General features: G+C 47.1%; 7 protein-coding genes across 7 annotated transcripts; 2 read left to right on the forward strand and 5 right to left on the reverse strand.

Annotated features, from left to right (window-relative positions):
• Positions 1 to 1493: 1493 nt before the first annotated feature.
• On the forward strand, positions 1494 to 3281 carry DFJ58DRAFT_847237 (uncharacterized protein; the record flags this gene model as incomplete). The annotated part of the gene is made up of 7 exons (XM_041393423.1): positions 1494 to 1746; positions 1814 to 1904; positions 2055 to 2112; positions 2149 to 2345; positions 2404 to 2548; positions 2896 to 2937; positions 3123 to 3281. The coding sequence occupies 7 exons, from the start codon at positions 1494 to 1496 to the stop codon at positions 3279 to 3281; spliced, it is 945 nt and encodes a 314-aa protein (XP_041236703.1).
• Positions 3282 to 4163: 882 nt separating this feature from the next.
• On the reverse strand, positions 4164 to 6210 carry DFJ58DRAFT_710434 (uncharacterized protein; the record flags this gene model as incomplete). Its single annotated transcript, XM_041383815.1, has 10 exons — positions 5843 to 6210; positions 5606 to 5793; positions 5496 to 5553; positions 5412 to 5441; positions 5298 to 5356; positions 4834 to 5240; positions 4725 to 4777; positions 4635 to 4676; positions 4542 to 4582; positions 4164 to 4488 (listed from the first exon to the last, which is right to left on the reverse strand). The coding sequence occupies exons 1-10, from the start codon at positions 5981 to 5983 to the stop codon at positions 4164 to 4166; spliced, it is 1344 nt and encodes a 447-aa protein (XP_041236704.1). The 5' UTR covers positions 5984 to 6210.
• A 6111-nt stretch (positions 6211 to 12321) lies between these two features.
• Positions 12322 to 13478, reverse strand: DFJ58DRAFT_192462 (uncharacterized protein). Its single transcript, XM_041379159.1, has 7 exons — positions 13259 to 13478; positions 13150 to 13204; positions 12987 to 13085; positions 12819 to 12929; positions 12713 to 12753; positions 12634 to 12655; positions 12322 to 12574 (listed from the first exon to the last, which is right to left on the reverse strand). The coding sequence occupies exons 1-7, from the start codon at positions 13361 to 13363 to the stop codon at positions 12426 to 12428; spliced, it is 582 nt and encodes a 193-aa protein (XP_041236705.1). The 5' UTR covers positions 13364 to 13478; the 3' UTR covers positions 12322 to 12425.
• A 2252-nt stretch (positions 13479 to 15730) lies between these two features.
• Positions 15731 to 16135, forward strand: DFJ58DRAFT_735312 (uncharacterized protein; the record flags this gene model as incomplete). The annotated part of the gene is made up of 1 exon (XM_041386617.1): positions 15731 to 16135. One exon carries the CDS (start codon positions 15731 to 15733, stop codon positions 16133 to 16135), a length of 405 nt encoding a protein of 134 aa, XP_041236706.1.
• Positions 16136 to 17666: 1531 nt separating this feature from the next.
• Positions 17667 to 18505, reverse strand: DFJ58DRAFT_735313 (uncharacterized protein; the record flags this gene model as incomplete). Its single annotated transcript, XM_041386618.1, has 6 exons — positions 17667 to 17805; positions 17861 to 17886; positions 17944 to 17984; positions 18048 to 18158; positions 18216 to 18314; positions 18379 to 18505. 6 exons carry the CDS (start codon positions 18503 to 18505, stop codon positions 17667 to 17669), a joined length of 543 nt encoding a protein of 180 aa, XP_041236707.1.
• Positions 18506 to 20722: 2217 nt separating this feature from the next.
• On the reverse strand, positions 20723 to 23166 carry DFJ58DRAFT_192568 (uncharacterized protein). Its single transcript, XM_041379160.1, has 15 exons — positions 22749 to 23166; positions 22682 to 22691; positions 22616 to 22635; positions 22533 to 22565; positions 22377 to 22473; positions 22292 to 22320; positions 22203 to 22233; positions 22107 to 22139; positions 21978 to 22054; positions 21869 to 21923; positions 21706 to 21804; positions 21538 to 21648; positions 21434 to 21474; positions 21351 to 21376; positions 20723 to 21285 (listed from the first exon to the last, which is right to left on the reverse strand). Exons 1-15 carry the CDS (start codon positions 22800 to 22802, stop codon positions 21147 to 21149), a joined length of 855 nt encoding a protein of 284 aa, XP_041236708.1. The 5' UTR covers positions 22803 to 23166; the 3' UTR covers positions 20723 to 21146.
• Positions 23167 to 24111: 945 nt separating this feature from the next.
• Positions 24112 to 24957, reverse strand: DFJ58DRAFT_749979 (uncharacterized protein; the record flags this gene model as incomplete). Its single annotated transcript, XM_041387707.1, has 6 exons — positions 24112 to 24250; positions 24315 to 24340; positions 24398 to 24438; positions 24503 to 24613; positions 24671 to 24769; positions 24831 to 24957. 6 exons carry the CDS (start codon positions 24955 to 24957, stop codon positions 24112 to 24114), a joined length of 543 nt encoding a protein of 180 aa, XP_041236709.1.
• Between the last annotated feature and the right edge of the window lie 2760 nt (positions 24958 to 27717).

A 27717-nucleotide genomic window follows, 5' to 3' on the forward strand; every position in this document is an offset into this window, starting at 1 on the left:
ATATCAGGATGAGCCTACCAAGAATGTAGCCATCGACACTGAAATGTGTTAGGGCAAAGAATAAGGGGTTCAGACGGTAGTACACACCATGTATGTACTGATGGAACATGACTTGTCAAGTATTATTCGCCCTCATATCAACAAAGGGACACACCGTGGAGAACTGCAAGCTCCCTGCTGCTGCGATATCGTCAGACGAATACTCCATCTAGAGGTTTGTACACTGGAACAGTCTCAGCGAGTGATGAGACAACACTGAGGTATAGACGAAGGGACGCGCGTTAAGTATACCACGTACGGCTATTTCACGATCAGGTGGTGTGATGAAAATGAAGATGCAAGATATGATATAGAAGAGCGTCAAGATGGGTAAGATATGTGCCAACAGAGGTCAAAAAAATGTATTTCTTGCACACATCATGCGGCTTCTTATCTCCTATAAATGAGCTGCGAACCCATCAAGGTGGTGGCGTTAATACTGGGATATCATTTGAGTTGCGGGCTTGGCTTGATGGTCACAATGGAGTGCTTCACAGTTCACTGGGTGCAGCTGCAGGGGAGCAACTTGATAAAAGATATAGTTGCGCATCCGGTGCCTGAGGCAGTAGTTTTACTAATAGCCATGCTCTATTTTGAGGCATATATGTTGTATGTCAAGTCTTTGGTCAGACTACTACATAATAGACGCAGAACGCACCTAATAATAAAAGCTTCTGAAGCTCAAAGTTTGATGCATTATTGTCACTTAAAACTACTTTGGACGGATCTAGCCTTGTAGGGTGGTTCAACCTCTTTAAATAAACAAATGCATCATGTGACGATAGAAAGGGCCTTCACCTTTATCCAGAGCAATCAGATCAAAGCGGGGATGCCCGAGTGAACGGGCATGATCATATATCTGGAAAATATTTAATGGCTAACTGAAATAGATTGGGACGAGCTCACCAGATTGTAGCTATCGACACTGAGCTGTGCACGTGTTGGAACAAGGACCCAGAAAAATGAGAACTTCATTCATTCAAGTATTATCTTGATTGCGGCCGCATACCAACAAGAACGTGACACACCGCAAAAGACTGCACATCGTTAAAATCCCCGACTCTACGAAGTGATGAGGGTTTTGTAGGATCCGAAAATTCAGGCTTGTTGTTCGACAGTTACTAGTGTGAACTTCCTTCCTTTTATGTCCAACTGTCCTTTGTCTGTTAACATCCCTGGTTTCACCTCGCTGTACGCTATTTCAATCCCCTCGAGTCACTATCAATGACTCTCATTGCAATATTGCGCAGTCTGCACGCAAGGGTCGGACTTATATTCCACTGCTTGGCACATGTCAGATTTCAGTCGTGGCCTCAGGTTTATCCGTCTGGCAGCTTCCTTGTATGTTGCGATCGCAGTCCTCTATACAACAAATCATATCCTGTCTCCACTACGGATATTTGCGAGGTCGTACATGACCTCCTATGATACAGTCATTGTCCAAGTTCATCAAGATGTCGAGGTCGCTGGCAATACGTCTCAGGAAATGTTACTTTGGCCTGCATCCTCGTTACCCGAACATACAACTGCCAATGAGCGAAGATCTTTTCCTGTCCAATGCATTCTCGCAGTCTATGCGCCCTCTAAAAGTAGTTCCCTACTGCTACAGGGCTTCAAGGACATTCGAACAGCACAATATTAGCATCACCACTCTCGTCACATTCAATCGATTCAAGGTCTTTTCCGAGTTTGTGACACACTACCAAGGTCTGCTCCGGTCTTGCAATCGTTTGTGTTTTCAATCTTTCCTTAATTTCGTTTTTTTTTGTCAAAGGTCCGATTTCTGCAACCGTCCATGTCAAACCTAGTGCAACACACGCCCTTCTGAATGCTTTGCATGACCTATATGCGTCAACGCCTGCGATGTCAACCTCGACATACATCTCGTTCTCACGCCCTTCGACCGTCAATTAAATACTTGTTGGAACGCTGCACGTCCCTTTTCCCGTACCGAATTTGGCATGATGCTTGACGTTGACTTCGCCATTTTGCACCAATTTCCGTTCTGCCGTCAGGGCTAGTCTAGATGCTAAGATTGACCGAATTCTTAAGGAGGGACATGCTGCTTTTGTGGTGCGTTTGAATATGTCAAACAGCAGTATATTCTAGGAAGTCACTGAATGGTTATTTCTTTCGCTGGTCAAGGCGAAGAAGATCGATGTGTTCCATCGCACTTGGGCTCCTGGCCATAACGGCACCGATTATCCGCGATTCTATTCCGTCGCCCCTGGTGAAGTTTACATGGTCACGCAGTACCACCCCACATACGAGCCTGGCGCGATCTTCAGAAAGGAAGGGCCACCATGGTACCAACCAAATCCGAGTCAAAAATCTGTCTTGCTCTGTCTAATGCAATCTTTCCAGCCGCGATGAACGCTTTGTTGGATATGAAGGGAACAAGGCCGCTTGTCTCTACGAGATGTACCTCTCCAGCATGTCGTTTTATTTCCTTGCAGATCACTTCCTCGTGCACCAGAGTCACGCATACGAGGAAGCGCGAACACTTGATGTATCGCGGCCTTCTGCTTGTTCCAGACGAGGTTGAAACGTTATTGACGGAAATGGCGTTGAAGGCGGTAGTCTGATGTGTCTGATTATTGTACCCAAATTTATTTGCCTTCAAGCTTTTATAATGCGAGTGGGATGTGAGCAACCTCGTGGTATGTCGATTAATTGTTTTAGTCCCATGTCCTCAACACGGGTTAGATTGACGAAAGGTAACAGCTTCCTGAATTTTGCCCTCCGCCACAAGGCTTGCGATAAATAGCATATACTGAAATGCTCCCCCGCGTGTTATTGTGTGCTCTGTTTCAAGGTTTATCCGATGACGATTTGGATTCTGATGTGCATGTCCAGGACAGACTCAAGGCGATGTTTCATGGGATCGCCGAAGTTGTAGTAAGCATGCCTTTTCCTCTTCAGCATCTGGTTTCAGAGTCTCGTTCTGATTTCCTCCTCATTCAGGCCTGATGGGCCGTATGAAGGGACTGCGCCTCGTACAGGCGCAACGCATCTTGTGAAGTCGTAGGCAAATTCGACGCACCATTAATCTTTGCTCTAACCGATACGAGCATATCACTCAGAGTGATGGTTACGATGAAATCGACGTGCAAGCCTGCAAAGAACGAGGTAATATCCGCTTTCAGTCAGAATCAACTGTTGCTAATGTGACAATGGTGCATGCGGATCTGCCCGGACGGATCTCTTATCACAAAATATCTACAGTCTTGGCCAGTCCATAGTTTTCGGTACTTCTACTGTACTGCGGTTGTGGTCAGACTCGGAGCTCTGCGCCACGTTCTAGATTCTATTGGGTCGACCTCGTTTTCTCGCCAGAAAAGTGATTGATAGTGGCCATGCTCTGGTCTGGGCTATAATATAGAAGGAACGACTGTCTTTTTGGTCTGACTGGGAAAGACTGTGTAAGTCTGGGCTGGTCTGGGTTTATTTAACGCACATGTTTGATTCGACGATTCTGATCAAACCTAAGACTAATGCAGTCTCGTCGCGGTGATGTAACAGAATCTTGGGACCGTCACGGTAACATCGGAATCAGAAGTGGTGAAAGGTTTGATTGGTTTGGGACCAGTCAATATGTCAGGAAGCTGGCAGAGATGGTAGAGATGACAAAGGAGGATTCTTTTTTTCTGGCTGCTGCCCTCCCAGCTCATACGTACGTACACGATCTGTGTGCGAGTGAGTATCGAGACTCGAGAACCCGAAGGCTTCGGGTCTGATAGCCAATGAAAATTGTGAGGACGGTTTGGCGTCCGCACAATGTACACAAGAGAACAGCACCATAACTCCGCAGACCCTGACCTTTCAATTCAATGATATTTGCCATGATAACTCCAGCCGTATAATACTAGTACATGTCGGTATCCGCGAAAACATCATGGTCTTTAAATTTACAACTCTCTCAAGAGACATTTCTGAACGACAGTCTCGACCTTGTAAAAGGGGTCACTACCAACTTCGATATGAGTGAAGCAAAAATCACCTGAGCCAAGCTGATCGGTTGCATCTCTACAGTAGCCGATTGTTCTGCCCCAGGGGTCTGGTATTTTTGGAGAATACGACTGCCTTCAACCTTGACAGAGTTATAAGAATTAAAAACATAAGATTCATCGACATTTTACCTCCTGAATATTGTTCTTTGCTTCGTCGAGATTCTCAGCATTAAACCATATGTCGGCATTCCGATCTCCTTGCGCACGCTGTTCGTACATATTATCGACAACGAGGGTGGTGTGTTGGATGCCTGCAGCCACAAAGTTTCCGTGTAGCTTCAGAAGAATTTCGCTGGCGCTCATCTTCTGATCGTTCGCCATCCTGCGCACTTCAGCCTGATACTGGGCAACGTAAATCTCGCTGTCGACTGCTTCTAAAGCGGAACCAGCAATGAGAGTGGGCAGCACGCTGAGATCGCCGAGGTTGACCACTTTCCCTCTATCACAAATAGTTAACTTGTGAATATATGATCGAAGTTGTGATCTTTTTACCCGGTTTTCTTAACCAACCCTTGGTAGAAATCACGCGCTCTCTGCGTAATCAATAACACATCTGACGCAGCAGCACAAAGAAAATGATCTCACCTTGTAACTCTGGCCCAGAGAAGGCTCGCACGCAATCACATACTGTGTTGACATTAAACTCTAGCATGAGATGTGGAACGTTCGACATACCAGAGTGATGCCAGTTTTTCCCATTCTCGTTGCAACACGGAGCGGATCAATTTCTGTTTTGGCATTAGTTACTGATTCATTATAACTGAAGAACAAAAGTATAATTTACGAAGTGGACACCCTTCAGGAAAGTGATCTCCATTTTCTCCAATTCCATGCGGGGGTGAATCGGTAATCAGCACTACGACCTTTGTCGCTTCGTCCTTCCAGTCAGCCTTGTAGGCAGCAGACAAAGCATCACTTTGAGATTCAGGTCCATCTCCACCACCCGTCGCTGTTAAGCTGCCTAAATTAGACGTAAAACTTCCAACATCGGACGTGAAAGGGTATTCCTGGATGATGAAGCTCAGATCTTGAGGAGGATGATCGCGGAAGGCAATAAGACCAAATCTGAGATCTTGCGGAGCAAATTTCCCCCCGGATAAAAGAGTGTTGCAAATCTGGGTGATCCCATTGCGCGCAGTGTTGATATACGGTTGTTGACTCCCTGTAGCGTCTTGAAGGAACATGATATCCCTGGGTCGAACTTACGGTCAGCGCCATGCAAGTTTCACAAAATGAATCGAGCCTCACAGTGGCACAGAAGGTTTTGGAACTAACTCAAAAACGAAGCATTGATTGGGAAAATCGTACTTTAGATGATAGTCACGTAGGAGTACAATTTCAAAAGAAGTAGAAAGGGCATACGACATGAGTATTGTCATGATAAAAGTGGACCTGTGAAGGGAAAGGGTATGAGAAAATGTCAGGAAAGTAGACTCGGACACAAACGGCATCTGATCCTGGGTCACAGGAGTCAAAGCAGTTCGCCTTGCCGTTCAGCTTTATCCTGTGACACACGTGAAGTACAACTTTCAGCAACATAATGTTAGGACACGGACTTCGAGAAGGTTTGACCATCACTGGTTCGTTCCAATATAGACCAGTTCAAGGAAGGACCATTCTGAGGATAAGGGTATCCATAACCCCAGTAGGTGCCTGCGGTCTTCTTGTAAGTCATACCATACCCATCCTCGACGCTGACCATCGTCCAGACGTTGCTTTGCCCTGACACTCGGGTAAGGGTCCACTGCACGAATTGGGCATATAGTAAAACAAGATGTGATTAGTTAACGTACTTTTTGCTTGTTGCTGGTTGGAGAAGGCGGAGCAAGCTTCAGCCCTGGGTTATTACCAGGAGCGCTTTCGATGAAAAGATCCTGATTGAGAACTTTGATGCGATACACCCCATTGGAAGTAGGTTTGGATTGGTAGGTCATTGTATAAAGTGCAGTAGACAGATTCCAGTAAGGAATGTGAACAAGTTCAGCGCTCAACTGTTGAGTGAGTCTCGAGAACCTTTAAATGCCATCGACACTCTGAAGCTGTGTTAGCTAACACGGTGTAGCGCCATGCAGCTTCCATGTTTCCGAAAACAGTTGATAATTGAGTTTACCATATACGTATCATACACGCGGGCATGGAGGCCTCGAGGGTGGAAGTCCAACAGAAAAGGTGAGAGTTAGCGACAATCCCAGGTCCGGCGTCAAGATATGACTGAATCTCCCGGACCCTAGATCTTGTAGGACGAGTGCGGCGAAGCCCCGTGGAGTCAGGTGAGGTTCTGTAGGAAATTACTTCCCTTATTGGTTTCCGGGTGCCGCATCCGACGCTATGATACATCCTTTTTGGTTTGAATTACTGTAGGAGAGCCCACTACTGCAATCGATCACAATCATAATCTACAGAAATCTAGGGGATCACACAATGGCACACATCTCTTTCGATTTATAGTTCACCTCTGAGTACTATTAGTAGTATTGACGTGGTTCTGTCTGGCTGTAGTGCTAGGTGGCCGCACAGCAGTCTCGTGTCCTCCTGCAAGCACTGGACGGCAAGCCCTACTCGTCCTTCAACTGCATTCCACAACCATCCAGCGAGCTTTCCGTAGCAGAATAGATTGAAACATCCATCCGTCCATCCCATCTTCATAGCGATCTCCATCAATCGACAGTTGGATCGTTCCGCGACCCAAGTCTTGTCACAACTTTCAGTCGGTTCATTGCATCATATCGCAGCCTTTGTCAATGAGTGACGATCAAGGTCAGTACTTCCATCTCTTATCTCTCGCAAGCTCTCTGACCTCTTTGACAGTTCTTGAAGGAATTTGGGCGAAGCTGTCAGAGGTCGCTGTCAAGGGTGCCCAACACAACTCCTGTGAACGTCAGCCCCACCCGAAATATTTGCAAGGGACCCGGGTTGATCTCCTCAGATACATCCACGGATTACTGGACGACTCAGAGACGAATCAATTCATTTGGTTGCATGGCACGGCTGGTGTCGGAAAGTCTGCTGTTGCGCTTACAGTAGTTGACAAGATGAAAGATCTAAGAGTGACCAAAGACACGAATGTCGAGAAGCGGCTAGCGGGAACATTCTTTTTCTCGCGCAAGCACACCAAACGCTGCACTGCTGGATATTTCTTTGCAACGCTTGTCTACCAGCTTGCCACTAATTTTCCAAGCATCCGGAAGGATGTGTGCAGAATTATACGCGACAATCCCGCTCTACTAGATCCAGATGCGTCTCTATGCGACCAGATGGAGGCTCCCTTTCTTCGACCTCTCCGGAAACTCCGATCCAGATTGTGTGGGTGTCCACCCTTATCGTTTGTCATTGATGCCCTCGATGAATGCACATTGGAACCTGAAGTTAAAAGACCTTATCCTTTCCCTTGCACGGGTTCTTCGCGAGCCTGATCTACCCGTGACCCACATTCTACTTACGAGTCGCTCGGAATCGCATATCAGCAACGTCTTCCAGAACGAAGAGGTGCGCCCGTTAGTACGTGAGATACCCGTGGGGACTTCTGGGGAGAGTGGCATCATTTCGTTAGACGGCACAGACGTTGACCACGATATCTGTACTTTCTTGCGGCATTTTTTTAATGAGCTGGGATGTCGCCATCACGATTTCCCGCAGCCATCGGAGGTTGACCTTGCGAAGCTAGCGAGCCGAGCGGGCAGACGTTTCACTGTGGCGACTACGATGATGAAGTTTATTATCGACGATGGAGACAAGGATCCCCGCGATCAGTTACAGCTGATGCTCAAGCTGACGAGTAAGCTGCTAGCAGGAATGGAGGTGTACAAGTTATACGATTGTATCCTTTCCACGTGTGCCAACCCCAAGCGGGCTTACATGCACTTGTCCATTGTCGCTGCCCTCGCCGACCCTCTTCCCATCTCGCAAATCTCAACGCTTCTTGGACCTGGTTTGGGAAGGGATGTGCAGACAACGCTGGCACAGCTATGGTCTGTCATGGATATCCCTCCAGACAGCACTCTTCCCGTGAATATCTATCACTCGTCCATCCGCGACTATGTTTCCGACCTCTCAAACTGCAGCCTCCCTCAAGTACGCGATATCATCTCACCTCACTCCATACTTGCACGTTCCTCTCTCCGCTTGATGGAGACGATTCCAGAAAGCACGGCTTTCTTGGATGCGCTCTCAGATCTGAAGAGGCAAAGCAAAGCCATGCAATCTGAGGACCCCTATAGGTTAAAAGACTCATTAGCGTTCCTTGTTCGGCCACCAGAGCCACTGTCGACTATCGTCTGTGTGTTGTGGCTTCGAGGAGATCGCACTTCAGATTTACAATCTTGGCTTGGGACTGTGGACGGGCGTGCCTGGCTGCAGATCCAGGCAGGACGATTCTGGCTGCTGACCCAAGGACGAGAGTGGCTGCAGACCCAGGGAGGACGAGGCTGGCTGCAGATCTCGGGGGGACGAGACTGGCTACAAACCCAGGGAGGACGAGACTGGCTGCAGATCCAGGAAGGACAAGACTGGCTGCAGACCCGGGGGAGACCAGAGTGGCTGCTGACCCTAGGAGGACGAGAGTGGCTGCTGACCCTAGGAGGACGAGAGTGGCTGCTGACCCTAGGCGGAAGATACTGGCTGCAGACCCAGGGACGACGAGAGTGGCTCCCGACCCCGGGAGGACGAGGTTGGCTGCAGACCCAGGAAGGACGAGGCTGGTTGCAGACCCAGGGAGGACGAGAGTGGCTTCAGACCCAGGAAGGACAAGAATGGTTACCGACTCCGGGAGGACGAGGCTGGCTGCAGACCCAGGAAGGGCGAGAGTGGTTGCAGGCCCAGGAAGGACGAGGCTGGTTGCAGACCCACGGAGGACGAGATTGGTTGCAGGCCCGGGGAGGGCAAGTCTGGCTGCAGACCCATGGAGGACGAGATTGGTTGCAGATCCAGGCAGGACGAGTCTGGCTGCAGACCCAGGGTGGGGAAGACTGGCTGCAGACCCAGGCAGGACGAGACTGGCTGCAGACTCCCAATGGTCAAGCGTGGCAGTCCACTCCTGCGGCCTCCGTCTGGGTGACAATGGAAGAATTCTTGAAGACATCGGAAGCTATCAACGAGTATATCATTACCAGCGATGTGCCTTTACTGCCGGCTTTTCAAGTAATCCAACAGTTCAAGACCTTGCCAGTTTCCGGTTTTCCTGGTGGACTGGCGCGGGCGACAATGTGCCTGCCTCTGGCAGACGAAGCTCGTGTGGCCTCAACCTGATGATTGTGCTACCTACGACAACGCCCGAAGGCTCTACTCCTACTGACTAAGCTGCGCAAAGGGTGGCAAACACCCGCCTGCACCACCCCCCGCTGGAGGGGTACCCCACTCCACTGGCATTAAGACACCACCACACGCGAACTTAGAGGACGAGATCCAGGTCTATTGCGACGGATCTGGATATAAGAAAAACATAGGCGCGGCAGCCATATTATTCAGAGCAGGCGCAAGACCCAGAATCCTAAGATTTCACCTAGGTAACGAAGACGAACACACAGTCTACGAAGCGGAAGAGGTAGGATTAACATTAGCAGCGAAACTAATCTCAACAGAACCAAATCTAACCTTCCCGCTATCAATTTCCATCGACAATCAAGCAGCGCTTAAATCAGGAGAGAACTCGCGAGCACGCCCTGGCTCATACATCGCAAACTGTTTCGTCAGAGAAATGCGCAAACTAGCAAGAACATACCCCAACTTTGACGTCACTCTCCGGTGGTCACCAGGACATGAAGACATTCACGGAAACGAGATGGCCGACATCGAAGCAAAGAAAGCAGCGACAAGCAGCGACAACAACAGCCCACGCGAAGACCTTCCAACTTACCTGCGCCATGGATCACTCCCTCTCAGTATATCAGCGTTAAAGCAGGCACATCACCAAGAAACTCACACAAGATGGACGAGACTATGGACCAAGTCTCCTAGATACGCACGTTTTCAACAAATAGACCCAAATGTTATCAACCGAGCGTTCATCAAACTAACTGCTAACTTCCCAAAGCGTCTCACAGGACTCCTCATGACCCTCCGCTCTCAACATATCCCATTAAACCGCCATCTCCACCGAATCAACAAAACCGAAAACCCGCATTGCCCCCACTGCCCAGACACAGAAGAAACCGTTCACCACTATCTGCTAGAATGCCCTCATTATCAGAAACAAAGACACATGCTACAAAACGAACTCGGCCGAGACGCATCATCCATACCCTTTCTCCTAACAAGCGCAGAAGCCATTGCTCATTTAGTCAAATATGTCAACGAAACCAAACGCCTCAAGAACACTTTCGGTGAAGTACCCATGTCCAAAAAACGCAAGACCTGACCCGCCCTGTAGAAATAAGATAACACACTCAACGCACTCAATGTAACACCCCACATCGCACAAACAAATGTAGCAACCACCAGCATCAACATATACCCAAGACTACTCTACAAACACCATAATCCTACAGTATACCTCATAACCATCACCAACCTAACACCTCGTACACATGGAAACCAGCCGCACCTTGAAAGGCGCCTCGGAGATATGGAGAATAGATCACAACGGAACACTAACATCTTCTCCCTCAAAACACGCTCCACTAGATTCCTGTTACTCTCCGCGAAAGCGGACGAGATAAGCGTACCATCACCACAAGCACTATATCATCACAAACGCAGAATTATATCTCATCTCATCACATGAAGGGCGCGTCTAAAACGGCCGGCGGGAACGGCGGACTGATGGGGGCACGCCCCACATCAGGGCATTCGCGACTTCAGAGACCAAAGGACACCGGGGGTCCTATAGATTAGAAAGCACTGTCCTACATAGAGTATTCCTCTCAATGGACAAAAAACTGGATTAAAAAAAAAAAAAAAAAAAAAAAGACACCACCATAATTCCACCTCTGCATTACCAGAAATTTTTCCACCAGACAGGGAGATAATTCGTGCTATGAATGCCTTTGAGAGGTTCGCAAAGAAGCACAGGAACGAAGTCAATCAGCTTCCGACGCTCTCAAGTACGCCTGTCACAACTGGGCCGTACATCTCTCGCGTGCTCCCCGTCCATGGGATGATACGTTCAACCATATATTTCAGGCTTTTTGGAATGATCATGCTAGTCCCTGGCTGGAAATGGAGTGGTGTTTGAAGGGTCTGCGGTCTTGCCTTGCCGTCTTATCTGAAGGGCAGAAATGTGTGAAGGTATGTGTTTCAACGATTCAAGTTAGCTACAACTGATGTCGCCTTACGTTCCATCATATTTAGTTCATGACGTGACGCCTTGAAATTCTCTTGTCTTCAGTCCAGGCTCCATTAACACGCAGCCCGGTACTACCACTTGAATATTGAATCCTACTCCATTGGCAATGCCTACACACCACAGGCAGGCGAGATTAGCATCAGTGCCAGCAAGTAATGTAGTATTATGTGGCACGATAGACAGCGTGATGCCAGTAGTACCCATGAATGTTAGATCTATTGTTGACACCAAGTACTAACCTCAAGTACTTTCTCTCGAGCTCTTGAACAGTGGAGGGTATACTGTTATAATCATCAACACAAACCCAGATATAGTTATCCCATAACGGTTCAACATCTACCTTGGTAGCTCAGACGACTCGCATATGTACACCCTGTTTTCTCGGCTCGTTTCTACTAGCTATTGCATATGGGCGCAATTATACCCCTTCGTCGAACTTGCGCATCTCATTATGTACATCAGGCTATCTACGACGCCTTAATAGTGCTCCCTACTCGCCTTGAATGCCATTTGGCCTTATTATAAGTAGATCTACTTGATAGTCCTTATTGTAAGCAATGAAAAAGTTGATTCGAGGTCGTAAATAAGCTAAATAAGGCACTTTAAGAGTGATTTAAGCATCCTGACGTTTTCCTCGTGCTCAGGAAGGTCCAGATCGCCATACCAGAACAAGAAGAGGTTTTTGAAGAAAGGGTGTAGGAAGGAGAGCGGAAGGAGGTGCAAGAGGAAAAGAAGAAGAGAGGATGGAAGGGGGGACAAATAAGTAGAGACAAAGAGGGTGCAGAAGGTGAAGGAGGAAGGGGACGGAGGGAGTACCATATCATACCCAACTCGGGTATCGATCACACCCACGTACAAACCAACAACTTCACTACAAATGCAGACTTCTCGAACTATTTGTATTATCCCTTAACTTATACTTGGTACAATAACCACAGGACAGCCCGCAGGGCGCCACGTCCCAACAGTTTTAGTTGTTTGTTGCGGTGTATAAATAAAGAAATTATCTCTCTTTACTAAACCCACCCCTACCAGTCATCTCTTACAGTCCAAGCCTCGCTCCACGAACGATACCGAATAAGCCACAGGATGAGACATCACACCGTGGAATTTACAGATGACATGTCGGACATTGGAATACGCACAAGGGCGCCAGAGCGGTGTGCATGTTGGTTCATCTGCCAGAGATTGAGGTGCATGCGCGTGGCAAGGATCGCAAGGATCACGATCTGGAAACTGTACGCGGGTATATGTTTGGGTATTGTTAGCAGGAATATGCAACAGGATGTGGAGGTGCATACTCATACAACATGGTGTGGTAGGCGTACTGGAGCGCGGAACATCAACAGCTGGATTATAAAGGGCATTCGGGAGATCCACCCACATGGAGGAGCAGCGATGTGAATATGTTCGCCACTGAGAACACTTCAGGAAAGGAAAAATGATGATGGATCAATACGCAAAAACGGCGCGTGCGAGTGTTAACTCACAAAAACCACATGAATAATAGAATATGTTATGTTTCACCAGGACAACGTACAGACGGCTTGAGTTTATCCGCCAGCTCTGCATGGCGCGTATAAGCGTGAGCATCATTATTCCTGGAGAGAACATCTGTCAGTGCGTGTTTGTACATACATATGCTCCTGGTCACCCACCCAGTTCGAACACAGAAAGGAGAAGAAATTGTATGAAGAGTCGGAAATTGATCGAACTGTGGTAGCACCCTGTGATGCCCGGGATCGCGCTAGTCGCATCTGTGGAAGTGAACAGAATGTTTCAGTGGCCGTGGAACGCAAGAGGGAAGGTGAGAGCGAGTACATGCTGTGGGGACGGTAACGGTGAAGTCAATGCTGAAGGATGCTACGAGAAAAATCTGGCTGATGCATCTACCACTAGCTTTGGTATGGTAAGTGGATTTGGAACTCACGAAAGCGGTGGACAGCATGGTTGCCAGCAAGATTCTATTCTTGTTCCAGAGCGCATATGTTCTGAGGATGAAAAAACCTGGATGGATCAGATCAGAAGCACACATATCTTACGGAGGAACAAAAGGCACACTCGGAGCACATGACTGATACTATAGAAAGACCTGTTAGAGGAAAGTAGTAGCCCTGAGCAAGGACGTGCATGCACGAATGTACCTTGCACGTACCTGAGTTTATATCGCCCAACACCCAGCATTGCTGGCGAAGTCATGCAGTAAGTCGTTCGTTCTCATTAACTCTCCACAGTATCACATACACTTTGGTTCTCATTCGAGATAAAGCTCCCTGAAGAACAAGTGTTAATTCATCATCGGGGTGATGTGTGCTGGAGCGGAACGCACAATATAAATTCGCGGTGATAAGGATGAAAGGGAGGTATCGCGTAACAATATACAGGCCTTTTACCTTGGTCCAGTGCGATCGAAGTAAAAATGACCTCTTTGCACAGCATATGGTGAATATCAAAACCGAGGTGTATTGCGCAACGGGAGCATTACCTCTTCATGAAGTGAACATGCATAATCATAGATCTGGATAAGCGAATTCAACAGTGGGCGTAAATAGATCAGTATAAGCCTACCCAGATTGTAGCCATCGACACTGAACTATGTTAAGGCAAAGAATAAGGGGTTCAGACAGTACGCACCGTAAATGTACTGATGGCACATGAATTGTCAATTATTATTCGCCCATACATCGACAAGAAGACACACCATAGCGAACCGCAAGCTCCACGCTGCTGCGATAACGTCAGACGAATACTCCATCTAGAGGCTGTATACTGGAAAAGTCTCAGCGAGTGATGAGAAAATGCTGAGGTACGGACAACGACGAGACACACGTGAAGTACCCTATGTACGGTTATATAGCGATCGGGTGGCTTGATGCACAGTACCAATAGACACCAAAAGATGAAGTGCAAGATATAGAAGAGAGTCAAGATAGGTAAGATAGATCGAGTTGGGAAAGATAGATGCGAACAAAGGTCAAAAAACGTGTTTGATGCACACACCATGCAGCTTCTTATCTCTTATAACGAGTTGTGATCCCATCAAGGTAGTGGAGTTGATACTGGGATATGATTCAAATTGCAGGCTTGGCTTGATGGTCATGATGGAGCGATTCACCGTTCACTGGATGCACCGGCCGGCGAGCGAAGATATAGCTGCCCCTCCGGTGCCTGAGGCAGTAGTTTCATTAATAGCATACTACATAACATACGCAGAACGCACCCAATAACGTTTCTGAAGCTCGAAGTTTGATGCATTATTGTCACTTGAAACGCGAAGCTACCTTGGAGGGACCTTGTTATTGTAGGGAGGTTCAACTTCTTTGGATGAACGGATACATCATGTGGTGATAGTAAGGGCCTTTGCCTTGATCCAGAGCGATCAGATCGACGCGGGAAACCCCACTGTGAACATTACCATTATCAAATAAATGCTGAGGCGTATCACAAATAACTGCATTACCAATTCTTGGAGCGAACAGGCATGATCACACATCGAAGGATTGGACATTTTACCTCTTGCAAAACTTCAATCAAAAGCAGATCTAGACCTAGCTAGAGCATTCTAGACCTAGCCTGGAACGCTCTAGATTGCATTTCGAATGCGATTTCACTAGTGGCAAAATGTGGTAAAATGTCGAAACCCCCGCTGTGTCATATGTCTGGAAAATATTTAATGGCTGACTGAAATAGATTGGGACGAGCTCACAAGATTGTAGCTATCAAGGCTGGACGCTGAGCTGTGTTGAAACAAGGACCCGGAAAAAGCAGAACATTCATCAAGTATTATCTTGACAGCGGTCCCGTACCAACAAGAACGCGACGCACTGCAATAGACTGCACATCGTCAGTTTCGCGCCCGAGGAACACTCATTACGTATGTACTTGATCTATAAAAAACCCATCAAGATGCGACATAGAGGGGCTGGTCACCAGTCTAGATGCGACCCAGTGGATACAGTGTGCACTACGATCATTCAAGTGGCAGGGCTTGCTGACTAAAGATCTCGGAGGGTTGCCAACTGGCCAAGCGTTGCACCAAGTTGACGACTAAGTGTATACGTATCACAGACTCAACTTCAAACATCAGCAAACTACAATATTGGCCTTGTACAGCTCGAAGTAAGTGTTAGCAAAACCATACGTGACTATTTGTTTGGCAGCAGCTTTGAAATCAAACAACACCTCGGCCTAAGTAAACGTCGACTAAAGTCTACGAAGTCCCAGTGGAAATGGCATTCCAGCACACGCAACAAGAGGCTCTCGTACTCAGATACCGAGAAGACTTTTTTATTCGTCTAAACGTCTAAAAAACGCAGCCAACATCCTATTCCGCGCCATCCAACCCTCTCAAAACCAACCCTATACATGAGTTTTCATCGATAAGCCACAAGGTATGACTCGTATGAGTAGTGCTAGGGACCTTAATCGCGGGCTAACGTTTAATTACTTCTACAATATATACAGAAGGTCAAATATACCTCTTATTCATGCCAAATCCTCTCAGCCTCTGAACGACGGTATCCGATGGCAAGACCAAGAAAGCCGATACACTATCCCTGTCCAACGTGGTACACTCCGCATCCGCCTTTACACCTACATCTACGCATATATATCCCGCTCCCCAGAGATCGTCCCATCTCTCTTGAACAACCCCGTCAGGCACTACCCACTACGACAAATAATGGACCCTCCTGTATATGTCATGGGCGAAAGTGCAGGTCAAAAAGCTTTTCCGCATCCCGCATCAAGGCGGTATGCCCCAAGTAGGAATGAACCCGCAGGCGACGATAGCGCAGTAGAACAGTAATATGGAGGCTTTGGAGAGGAGGAGGCAGCGTGAACGGACGAGAGATGGGAGTGGGGGCGTTGGGGTGGGCGTGAGTATATCCTGTCCTCGGAGAAACGTTTGTCTGATATGTTGGTTATTGGTGAGTGGTCAAGCGTGGCAGTCCACTCCTGCGGCCTCAGTCTGGGTGACAATTCTTGAGGACATCAGTAATCCAGTAGTTCAAGACCTTGCCAGATTTATTAATGTTTCCGGTTTTCCTGGCATTAAGACACCACCATCATTCCACCTCGGCATTACCAGAAAGTCTTCTACCGGACAGGGAGATAATTCGTGCTATGAACACCTTTGAGAGGTTCGCAAAAGAAGCACAGGAACGAAGTCAATCAACTTCCGACGCTCTCAAGTACGCCTGTCACAACTGAGCCGTACATCTCACGCGTGCTCCCCGTCCATGGGATGACACGTTCAACCATATATTCCAGGCTTTTTGGAATGATCGTATTATCTCCTGGATGGAAGTAGTGTGGTGTTGGAAGGGTCTGCGGTCTTGCCTTGTTGTCTTGTCTGAAGGGCAAAATTTGTGAAGGTGTGTGTTTCAACGATTCAAGTTGGCCGCAACTGATGTCACCTTACGTTCCATGATATTTAGTTTATGACGTGACGCCTTGGAATTCTCTCTTATCTTCAGTCCAGACTCTTGAGCCATTGACACGCAACCCGGTGCTAGTACTTGAATCCTCCCCCATTGACAATCCTTACAAACTACAGGCAGGCGAAATTAGCATCAGTGCCAGCGAGTAATGTAGTATTCTATGGTACGATAGAAAGCGTGATGCCCATAAATGTTAGATCTATTGTTGATACCAACCTCATACTTTCTCTCGAGCTCTTGAACAGTGGAGGGTAAACTGTTATAATTATCAACACAAACCCAGATATAGTTATCCTAATCTATAACGGTTCAACATCTACCTCGGTAGCTCAGACGACTCGCATATGTGCACCCTGTTTTCTCGGCTCGTTTCTACTAGCTATTGCATATGGGCGCAATTATACCCCTTCGTCGAACTTGCGCATCTCATTATGTACATCAGGCTATCTACGACGCCTTAATAGTGCTCCCTACTCGCCTTGAATGCCATTTGGCCTTATTATAAGTAGATTTACTTGATAGTCCTTATTGTAAGCAATGAAAAAGTTGATTCGAGGTCGTAAATAAGCTAAATAAGGCACTTTAAGAGTGATTTAAGCATCCTGACGTTTTCCTCGTGCTCAGGAAGGTCCAGATCGCCATACCAGAACAAGAAGAGGTTTTTGAAGAAAGGGTGGAGGAAGGAGAGCGGCAAGAAATGCGTGTCATTCGTTAACTTATGCTTGGTACAATAACCCCAGGACAGCCCGCGAGGCACCACATCCTAACAGTTTTAGTTATTTGTTGCGGTATACAAGTAAAAAGAAAGTCTCTCTACTAAACCCACCCCCACCAGTCATCTCGTACAGTCCAAGCCTCGCTCCGCGACCGATACCGAATAAGCCACAGGATAAGATATCACGCCGTGGGATTTGCAGATGATATATCGGACATTGGAATACGCACAAAGGCGCCAGAGCGGTGTGCATGTTGGTTCATCTGCCAGAGATGGAGGTGCATGCGCGTGGCGAGGATTGCGAGCATCACGAACTGGAAACTGTACGTGGGGGTATTGTTAGTAGGAATACGTAGCAGGATGGGGAGGTGCATACTCATAAAACAAGGTGTGGTAGGCATACTGGGGCGTGGAACATCAACGGCTCAATTATAAAAGGCATTTATGAAATTCGCGCACCTGGAGGAGCAGCAATGTGAAGATATTCGTTATTGAGAATACTTTAGGAAAGAGAATGATCATAGGTGAACACGAAAAAACGGCGCGTGTGAGTGTCAACTCACGAAGACCACATGCATAATAGAATATGTTATGGTTCACCAGGACAACGTACAGACGGCTTGGATTTATCCGCCAGCTCTGTATGGCGCGTATGAGCGTGAGTGTCATGAGTCCTGGGGAAAACATCTGTCAGCACGTGTTTATAGATTTATATATTCCTGGTTACCCACCCAGTTCGAACACGGAAAGGAGAAGAATTGGTACCAAGACCGTGACACTGGTCGAACTCCGGTAGCACCCTGTGATGCCCGGGATCGCGCTCGTCACGCCTGCGAAAGTGAATAGAATGATTCAGTGGTCGTGGAATGCCAGGGGGGAGGTGAGAGCGCGTACGTGCTGCGGGACCAGTAGCGGCAAAGGCAACGCCGATGGATGCTACGACAAAAGTCTGGCTGATGCATCTACCACTAGCTTGGGTGTGGTGAACAGATTTGGAACTCACGAAAAAGGTGGACAACATGGTTATGAGCAAGATTCTATTATTGTTCCAGAGCGCATATGTTCTGAGGAGGAAAAAAACTAGGTGAATCAGAACGGAAACACACATAGTACGGGGGAACGAGAGATACATTCGGAGAAGATGGCTGATACTATACCAATACCTGTGAGAGGAAAGTATTAGCCTTTAGTAAGGACGTACATACATGAATGTACCATGCACATACCAGAGTCGATATCGTCCAACACCCGGCATCTCTGGCGAAGTCATGCAGTAAGTCGTTCGTTCTCATTAGCTCTCCACCGCATCACATACATCTGGGTTATCATTCGTGGTAAAGCTCACTGAAGAAGAAGTGTTAATTCCATCAGGGCGGTATGTGCTGGAGTGGAACGCACGATATAGATTTGTGGTGAGAAGGATAAAGGGGAGGTATCGTGTAACAATATACAAGCCTTTTACCTTGCTCCAGTGGGATCGAAGTAAAAATGTCCACTTTGCAGAGTATATTGTGAATATCGAAGCCGAAGTGTATCACGGAACGGGTGTATTACCTCTACATGAAGTGAACATGCATAATCATAAATCTGGATAAGCGAGTTTAACAGCGGACGCAAATAGGTCAGGATAAGCCTACCCAGATTGTAGCCATTGACGCTGAAATGTGTTAGGGCAAAAGACAAGTGGTTCAGACAGTAGCACACACCGTGTATGTACTGATGGAACATGACTTGTCAAGTATTATTCACCCTCATATCAACAAGGAGACACACCGTAGAGAACTGCAAGCTCCTCGCTGCTGCGATATCGTCAGAGGAATACTCCATCTAGAGGTTTGTACACTGGAATAGTCTCAGTGAGTGATGAGAAAACGTTGAGGCCTTGAGGTATGGGACAGCGTTAAGTATACTACGTACGATTATGTAACGATGAATGAGATGTAAACCCATCAAGGTGGCGGCGTTAATACTGGGATATCATAGGCTTGGCTTGATGGCCATGATGGAGTGCTGTGCTTCACAGTCCTATAATTGCACCTCCGGTACCTGAGGCAGTAGTTTCACTAATAGCTATGTTCTATTCCGAGGCACATATGTTGTATGTCAAGTCTTTGGTCAGACTATGATAATAGACGCAGAACGCACCTAATAAATTTAAAGTTTCCGAGGCTCGAAGTTTGGTGCATTATTGTTACTTGAACGCAAAGCTATCTTGGAAGGACCTTGTTACTTTGTAGGGAGGCTAAATCTCTTCGAATGGACCAATACATCGTGCGGCGACAGAAAGGGCATTCACCTTGGTCCAGAGTGATCGGAGCGACTCGAGCTTACGAGAATTTGACGAGAATGCCCACTTTGAGCAGCACCGAGGCGTACTGCATTACCAATTCTCACGATGGAATGAACAAACATGATCTAAGGTTTGTAAAATATTTAATGGCCGACTGGGACGAGCTCACTGGATTGTAGCTAGAGTCGACGCTGAGCTGTATTGGAACAGGACCCGACTTGAAGAAGTAGAACATTCATTGAGTGATAACTTGATACTGGCCAAGAACGCGACAGACTGCGCGTCGTCAAGATACTTGGTCTGCATTCAAGTTTCGCAGACGAGGAATACTGATTACGTACCTTATCTATATATAGGAATCCATCAACATGCGACAGCGGATAAATATTGCGGATATCATTCAAGTTGCAGGGCTGGCTCCTGCCAAGGCGTATCACATTACCAATTCTTGAAGTGATCAAGCATGATCTTAGGTCTGGAAAATATTTAATGTCTGATTGGGACGAGATTGCATAGCCATTGACGGCTGTGTTGGAACTTGGAACAAGGACCCGGAAGAAGCACAACATTCATTACATAAGCGTTGATGGCTGCACAGGCCACTTCACGAGCTCTCGCAAAGCTGGGAGTCTGCACCTTTTCCTTGTCTCCAGACAACCGCCTGTTTGCGAGTACATCAGATAATACAGCGCGTCTATGAATATCGACACAAACCTCCGACCCCTCCAACACTCATAGGATGTGAACTGCATGGCCTTTTTCGCTGACGAGAAGCTGCTGGCCACTGGTTGCGAGGACAATATGGCGATTCACCAGCACTAGAACCATTCACGCGCTACACACAGCCCCCATTGCGCTGAGAACAAGTGAGTCTTTCGCTCCTAGAACGTGGGCATAAAGCTTCGCTATACGCGTCGCTACACTCCTACTATTTGGGAGCACAGCTCACCTTGAAGCCCAGGTTCGAACCCGTGCTTCGGGCTTGCGCCCAAAACACCAACACTTCCTATCCCATCAGCAGTCTCGTCTCCGAGAATTTCCCTCTAAGTTTTACTTAGTAGTCACACCTAACTCAGTCTCCTTTCGTTACACACCTCGAATCTAACTTCGTCATCAAACAGCTACAGAGCAGTGCAGCACATAGACCAACAACTTCACCACAAACGCGGACCTCTCCAGCTATTCGTATCATTCGTTAACTTATACTTGGTACAATAACCCTAGGACAGCCCGCAGGGCACCACAACCTAACAGTTTTAGTTGTTTGCTGCAGTATGAAATTCTCTCTCTACCAAACCCATCCCCACCAGTCATCTCCTACAGTCCAAGCCTCGCTCCACGAACGACACCGAATAAGCTATAGGATAAGACATCACGCCGTGGAATCTACAGATGACATGTCGGTCATTGGAATACGCACAAGGGCGCCAGAGCTGTGTGCATGTCGGTTCACCTGCCAGAGATGGAGGTGCATGCGCGTAGCGAGGATTGTGAGGATCATGAACTGGAAACTTTACGTGGGTGGAAGTTTGGGCATTGTTAGTAGGAATACGCAGCAGGATGTGGAGGTGCATACTCATACAACAGGGTGTGGTAGGAGTACTGAGGTACGGAACATTAATGACTCGATCATAAAAGGCATTTGGAAGATTTACGCACCTGGAGGAGCAGCAATGTGAATATGTTCATTACAGAGAACACTTCAGGAAAGAGAATGATCATGGATCAGTACAGCAAAACGGCGCGTACGAGTGCTAACTTACGAAGACCACATGCATAATAAGATATGCTATGGTTCACCAGGACAAGGTACAGACGGCTTGGGTTTATCCGCCAGTTCTGTATGGCGCGTATGAGCGTGAGTATCATGAGTCCTGGAGACAACATCTGTCAGCGCGTGTTTGTACATGCATATGCTCCTGGGTACCCACCCAGTTCGAACACGGAAAGGAGAAGAGTTGGTATGAGGAGCGGGAAACTTGTCGAACTCCGGTAGCACCCTGTGATGCCCGGGATCGCGCTAGTCGCATCTGCGAAAGTGAACAGAATTGTTGAATGGTAGTGAAATGCCAAGGTGGAGATGAGAGCACGTACATGCTGCGGGAGCAGTAGTGGTGAAGGCAATGCCAATGGATGCTCCGACAAAAGTCTGGCTGATGTATCTACCACGAGCTCTGGTGTGGTGAGTGGATGGAGAACTCACGAGAAAGGTGGACAGCATGGCTGCGAGTAAGATTCTATTCTTGTTCCAGAGCACATATGTTCTAAGGATGAAAAAACCTGGATGAATCAGATCAGAAACACACATAAGATACGGGGAAACGAGAGATACATTCGGAGAAAATGGCTGATACCATACCAACGCCTGTGAGAGGAAAGCAGTAACCGTCAACAAGGACGTGCATACATGGATGTGCCATGCACGTACCTGTGTCAATATTTTCAAACACCCGGCATTTCTGGCGAAGTCATGCAGTAAGTCGTTCGTTCTCATTAACACCCCACAACATCACATACGCCTGGGTTCTCATTTGGGGCAAAGCTCACTGAGGAACAAGCGTTAATTCATCATCGGGGCGACATGTGCTGGAGCGGAACGTACGATACAAACCCGTGGTGAGAAGGATAAAGGCGAGGTATCGTGTAACAATATACAGGCCTTTTACCTTGCTCCAGTGCGATCGAAGCAAAAATGTCCACTTTGCACAGCATATTGTTGATATCAAAACAGAGATGTATCACGGAACGGGTGTATTACCTCTTCATGGATTGAACATGCATAATCATAGATCTGGATAAGCGAGTTCAACAACGGACGTAAAGAAGTCAGGGTAAGCCTACCCAGAATGTAGCCATCGACACTGAGCTGTGTTAGGGCAAAGAATAAGAGGTTCAGACAGTACGCACCGTGTATGTACTGATGGAACATGAGTTGTCAAGTATTATTCGCCCTCACATCAACAAGGAGACACACCGTAGAGAACTGCAAGCTCCTTGCTGCTGCGATATCGTCAGATGAATACTCCATCTAGAGGTTTGGATGCTGGAACAGTCTCAGCGAGTAATGAGAAAACGCTGAGGTATGGACGACGGGACGCGCGTTAAGTATACCACGTGCGGTGATTTAACGATCAGGCGGCTTGATGCACGATGTGCAGTAGATACCGATAAGATGAAGAAGATGCAAGATATGATATAGAAGAGCGTCAAGATGGGTAAGATAGGTGCCAACAGAGGTCAAAAAATGTATTTCATGCACACATCATGCGGCTTTTTATCTCTTATAAATGAGCTGTGAACCATCAAGGTGGTGGCGTTAATACTGGGATATCATTTCAATTGCAGGCTTAGCTTGACGGTCATGGTGAAGTGCTTCACAGTTCACTGGATGCAGCTGCAGGGGAGGAAGTTGATAAAGGATATAGTTGCGCCTGTGGTGCCTGAGGCAATAGCCATGCTCTATTCTGAGGCACATATGTTGTATGTCAAGTCTTTGGTTAGACTACATAATAGACGCAGAACGTACCTAATAAAAGCTTCTGAAGCGCGAAGTTCGATGCATCATTGGCATTTGAAACGCGAAGCTACTTTGGAGGGACATTGTTGCCTTTAGTAGGGAGGCTCGACCTCTTTGGATGAACGGATACACCGTGCGGCGAAAGAAAGGGCCTTCACCTTGGTCTAGAGCGATCAGATCGAAACGGGAATACCAATTGGGACAGCATCATCATTGACAACAATGTATCAAGTGACTGAGGTGAACCACTGCATTACCAATTCTTGGAGTGAACAGGCATGACCATAGGGTTGAAAAATAGTTAATGGCTGATTGAAATAGATTGGGACGAGCTCACCGGATTGTAGTCAGAGTAAGCAGAACACTCGCTAAGCAGTACCTCTACAGCGGCCAAGAACGCGACAGACTGCGCATCGTCAAAATACTTCGTCTGCATTCAGAAACATGGTTAAGTTTCGCAGACGATGATTGCAGCGCTGGTCATGTACCTTATCTATATAAGAACTCATCAACATGCGACAGCAGATAAATATTACGGATACTATTCAAGTTGCAGGGCTTGCTGACCCAATATCCCCAGGGGAGCGTTGCACTAATTGGGAAGTTGACGACCAAGTGTAAACTTCACCACAAACGCGGCCATTCAGTACTTGGTACAGTAACCCCAGGACAGCCCGCAAGGCACCACGTCTTGACAGTTTTAGTTGTTTGTTGCGGCATATAAATAAAGAAATTCTCTCTCTTTACTAAATCCACTCCCACCAGTCGTCTCGTACAGTCCAAGCCTCGCTCCACACCGGATAAGCCATAGGATAAGACATCACGCCGCGTAATCTACAAATGACATATCAGACATTTGAATATGCGTAAGGGAGCCAGAGCGGTGTGCATGTAGGTTTATTCGCCAGAGATGGAGGTGCATGCGCGCGGCGAGGATCGCAAGGATCGTGACTTGAAAACTGTACATGGGTGTCAATTTGGATATTAGTAGTAGGAATACGCAGCAGATGTGAAGGTGCATACTCATACAACATGGTGTGGTAGGCGTACTGGAGCGCGGAATATCAACAACTCGATTATAAAAGGCATTCGGGAGATTTACGCACATCGAGGAGTAGCGATGTGAATATGTTCACGATTGAGAACACTTCAGGAAAGGGAAATTATCATAGATCAACACGGAAAAACCGCACATGCAAGCGGTAACTCACAAAAACCACACGTATAATAGAATATGTTATGTTTCACCAGGACAACGTACAGACGGCTTGGGTTTTTCCGCCAGCTCTGTATGGCACGTATGATCGTGAGCGTCATGAGTCCTGAGGAGAACATCTGTCAGTGCATGATTGTACATATATATGCTCCTGGTTACCCACCCAGTTGGAACACGGAAAGGAGAAGAAATGGTATGAAGAATTGGAAATTGGTCGAACTGTGGTAGCACCCTGTGATGCCCGGGATCGCGCTAGTCGAAACTGTGAAAGTGGAAATGTTTCAGTGGTCATGTAACGCTGGAGGGAAGGTGAGAGCAAGTACATGCGGCGGCGGCGATATCGGTGAACTCAACGCTGAAGGATGCTACGAGAAAAGTCTGGCTGATGCATCTACCACCAGCTTTGGTGTAGTGAGTGGATTGGGGACTCACGAAAGAGGTGATCAGCATGGCTGCGAGCAAGATCCTATTCTTGTTCCAGAGCGCATATGTTCTGAGGATAAAAAAAACCTGGATGGATCAGATCAGAAGCACACATATCTTACGGAGGAACAAAAGATACATTCGGAGCACATGACTGCTACTATAGATAGACCTGTGAGAGGAAAGTAGTAGCCCTGAGCAAGGACGTGCATGCACGAATGTACCTTGCACGTACCTGAGTTTATATCGCCCAACACCCAGCATTGCTGGCGAAGTCATGCAGTAAGTCGTTCGTTCTCATTAACTCTCCACAGTATCACATACACTTTGGTTCTCATTCGAGATAAAGCTCCCTGAAGAACAAGTATTAATTCATTGTCGGGGTGATGTGTGCTGGAGCGGAACGCACAATATAGATTCGCGGCGAGAAGGATAGAGGGGAGGTATCGCGTAACAATATACAGGCATTTCACCTTGCTCCAGTGCGATCGAAGCAAAAATGTCCACTTTGCACAGTAGATCGTGGATATCAAAACCGAGGTGTATCACGGAACGGGTGTATTACCTCTTCATGAAGTGAACATGCATAATCATAGATCTGGATAAGCGAGTTCAACAGGGGACGTGAATAGATCAGTATAAGCCTACCCAGATTGTAGCTACCGAGACTAAATTATGTTAGGGCAAGGAACCAGGGATTCAGACGGATACACACAGGAAATGTACTGATGGCACATGGATTGTCAATTACTATTCGCCCTTATATCGACAAGGAGACACACCGTAGCGAACTGCAAGCTCTTCGCTGCTGCGATAATCGTCAGACGAATACTCCATGTAGAGGCTGTACACTGGAAAAGTCTCAGCGAGTGATGAGAAAATGCTGAGGTATGGACGACGACTGGATGCGCGTCAAGTACGGTTATCAGTGTAATGATCAGGTGGCTTGATGCGCACTGTGCAGTATCAATGGATACCAATATAAGGTGAAGAAGGTTCAAGATATAGAAGAGCGTCAAGATAGGTAAGATAAATGCAAACAGAGGGAAAACAAAAAAAGGAATTCATGCACATATCATGCAGCTTCTTATATCTCTTATGAACGAGCTGTGATCCCATCAAGGTAGTAGCGTTAATACTGGGATATCATTCCAGTTGCAGGCTAGCTTGATTGGTAATGATGGAGCGTTTCCCAGTTCACCGGATTCACCGGCAGGGAGCGACTTGATAAAGATATAGTTGCGCCTACGGTGCCTGAAGCAGTAGTTTCACTAGAATAGACTTTTATTCCGAGGCATATATGTTGTATGTCAGCCTTTGGTCAGAATACATGATAGACGCAGAACGCACCTAATAAAAGCTTCTGAAGCTCGAAGTTTTATGCATTATTGTCACTCAAAACGTAAAGCTACGTTGGAGGGACCTTGCCACATTGCCTCCTTGTAGGAGGCTGAACCTCTTTGGATGAACGGATACATCGTGCGGCGACAGAAAGGGCTTATTCCAGATGATCGGATCGAGCGGGAATTCCACTTTGGACAGCATCATTATCAACTGTCAAATGTATCAATACTGAGGCGTATCACAAATTACCAATTCTGGAGTGAACAAACATGAGCATAAGGCTGAGACGAGCTCACCAGACAATTGTAGTTATTGACAGATGTGTTGGAACAAGGTCCCGGAAGAAGTAGAACATTCATTAAGTATGGTATTGATAGCGGGCCGCATACCAACGACAACGTAACACACTGCATTCAGGAAACATGGTCAAATTTCGCGCACGGGAACACTCATTGAGTATGTACCTGATCTATAAAAAAAACCATCAAGATGCGGCCGTTGACTATAGTGCATCGGCCTGCGATCATTCAAATTGCAAAGCTTGCTGACCCATGATCTCGAAGCGTTGCACTAAGTTGACGACCGAGTGTATACGTATCACAGAGACAGTCACGGTTGTTTGGAGACAAAGCCACACGTGACTGTTTGTTTGGCAGCAACTTTAGAATTAAACAACGCCTCGGCAAGAACCAGAACAGCCTAAGTAAACCGCGACTAAAATTCACAGAATGGCATTCCAGCAAATGCAACAAGAGGCTTCCGTACTCAAATACCCAGAGACCTTCGGTCTTCATCCAATGTATCCCTAGAAAACGCAGCCAACATGCTATTCCGTGCCATCCAATCCTCTCACAACCAACCCTACGCATGGACTTTTATCGACAAGCCAGGTATGAATAGTGCTAAAGACCTTAATCGTGAGCTAACGATTAATCATATACAGAAGGCCAAATATACCTCTTATTCATGCCAAATCCTCTCAGCCTCTGAAACGACGGTATCCGATGCAAGACCAAGGAAGCCGATACACTATCCCTGTCCAACGCGGTACACGGATACGCACCGGCCCTTTTATTTATTTATTTATTTATAATTCAGTTTATCCTTTTTCGAAGTCGCAGAAGTCAAATTCGACTCCCAAGACACGGCAGCATGGCGCTACTGCCTTCACAAAGGCAGTCACCCCCAACTAGTCCTAATTCACCACTCCCGTGTACCTCCCATCGGTAAGTCCTTCCACCACCGTATCATCATTTTCGCCTTCTTACCACCCATCGCGTATTGTTCCATATGTCTGTGACTTCACCAATCCACATCCACATCTCATCTACGCATATATCTCCCGCACCCCCGAGATCGACCCATCTCTCATGAATTACCCTGTCAGGCACTACCTACTATTACAAATCACGGACCCTCCTATATATGTCATGGTCGAAAGGG

The sequence above is a fragment of the Suillus subalutaceus genome (assembly GCF_016647625.1).
Source record: "Suillus subalutaceus strain FC151 chromosome Unknown DFJ58scaffold_208, whole genome shotgun sequence".
Classification (NCBI taxonomy): domain Eukaryota; kingdom Fungi; phylum Basidiomycota; class Agaricomycetes; order Boletales; family Suillaceae; genus Suillus; species Suillus subalutaceus.

Bases quoted from the DNA above. Each gene is read 5' to 3' on its own strand.
- DFJ58DRAFT_192462 (XM_041379159.1), bottom strand. From the start codon at position 13,363: ATGTGTGCTTCTGATCTGATCCATCCAGGTTTTTTCATCCTCAGAACA. The intron at 13,086-13,149 runs GTACTCGCTCTC...TCACTTCCACAG, and splicing joins CGTTACCGTCCCCACAGCAT to ATGCGACTAGCGCGATCCCG. The intron at 12,575-12,633 runs ATGAGTATGCAC...CCAAACATATAC, and splicing joins CGCCTACCACACCATGTTGT to CCGCGTACAGTTTCCAGATC.
- DFJ58DRAFT_192568 (XM_041379160.1), bottom strand. From the start codon at position 22,802: ATGGAGTATTCATCTGACGATATCGCAGCAGCAAGGAGCTTGCAGTTC. The intron at 22,474-22,532 runs GTAATACACCCG...TGCTGTGCAAAG, and splicing joins CATGTTCAATCCATGAAGAG to TGGACATTTTTGCTTCGATC. The intron at 22,234-22,291 runs GTATGTGATGTT...TGACTTCGCCAG, and splicing joins CCCCAAATGAGAACCCAGGC to AAATGCCGGGTGTTTGAAAA.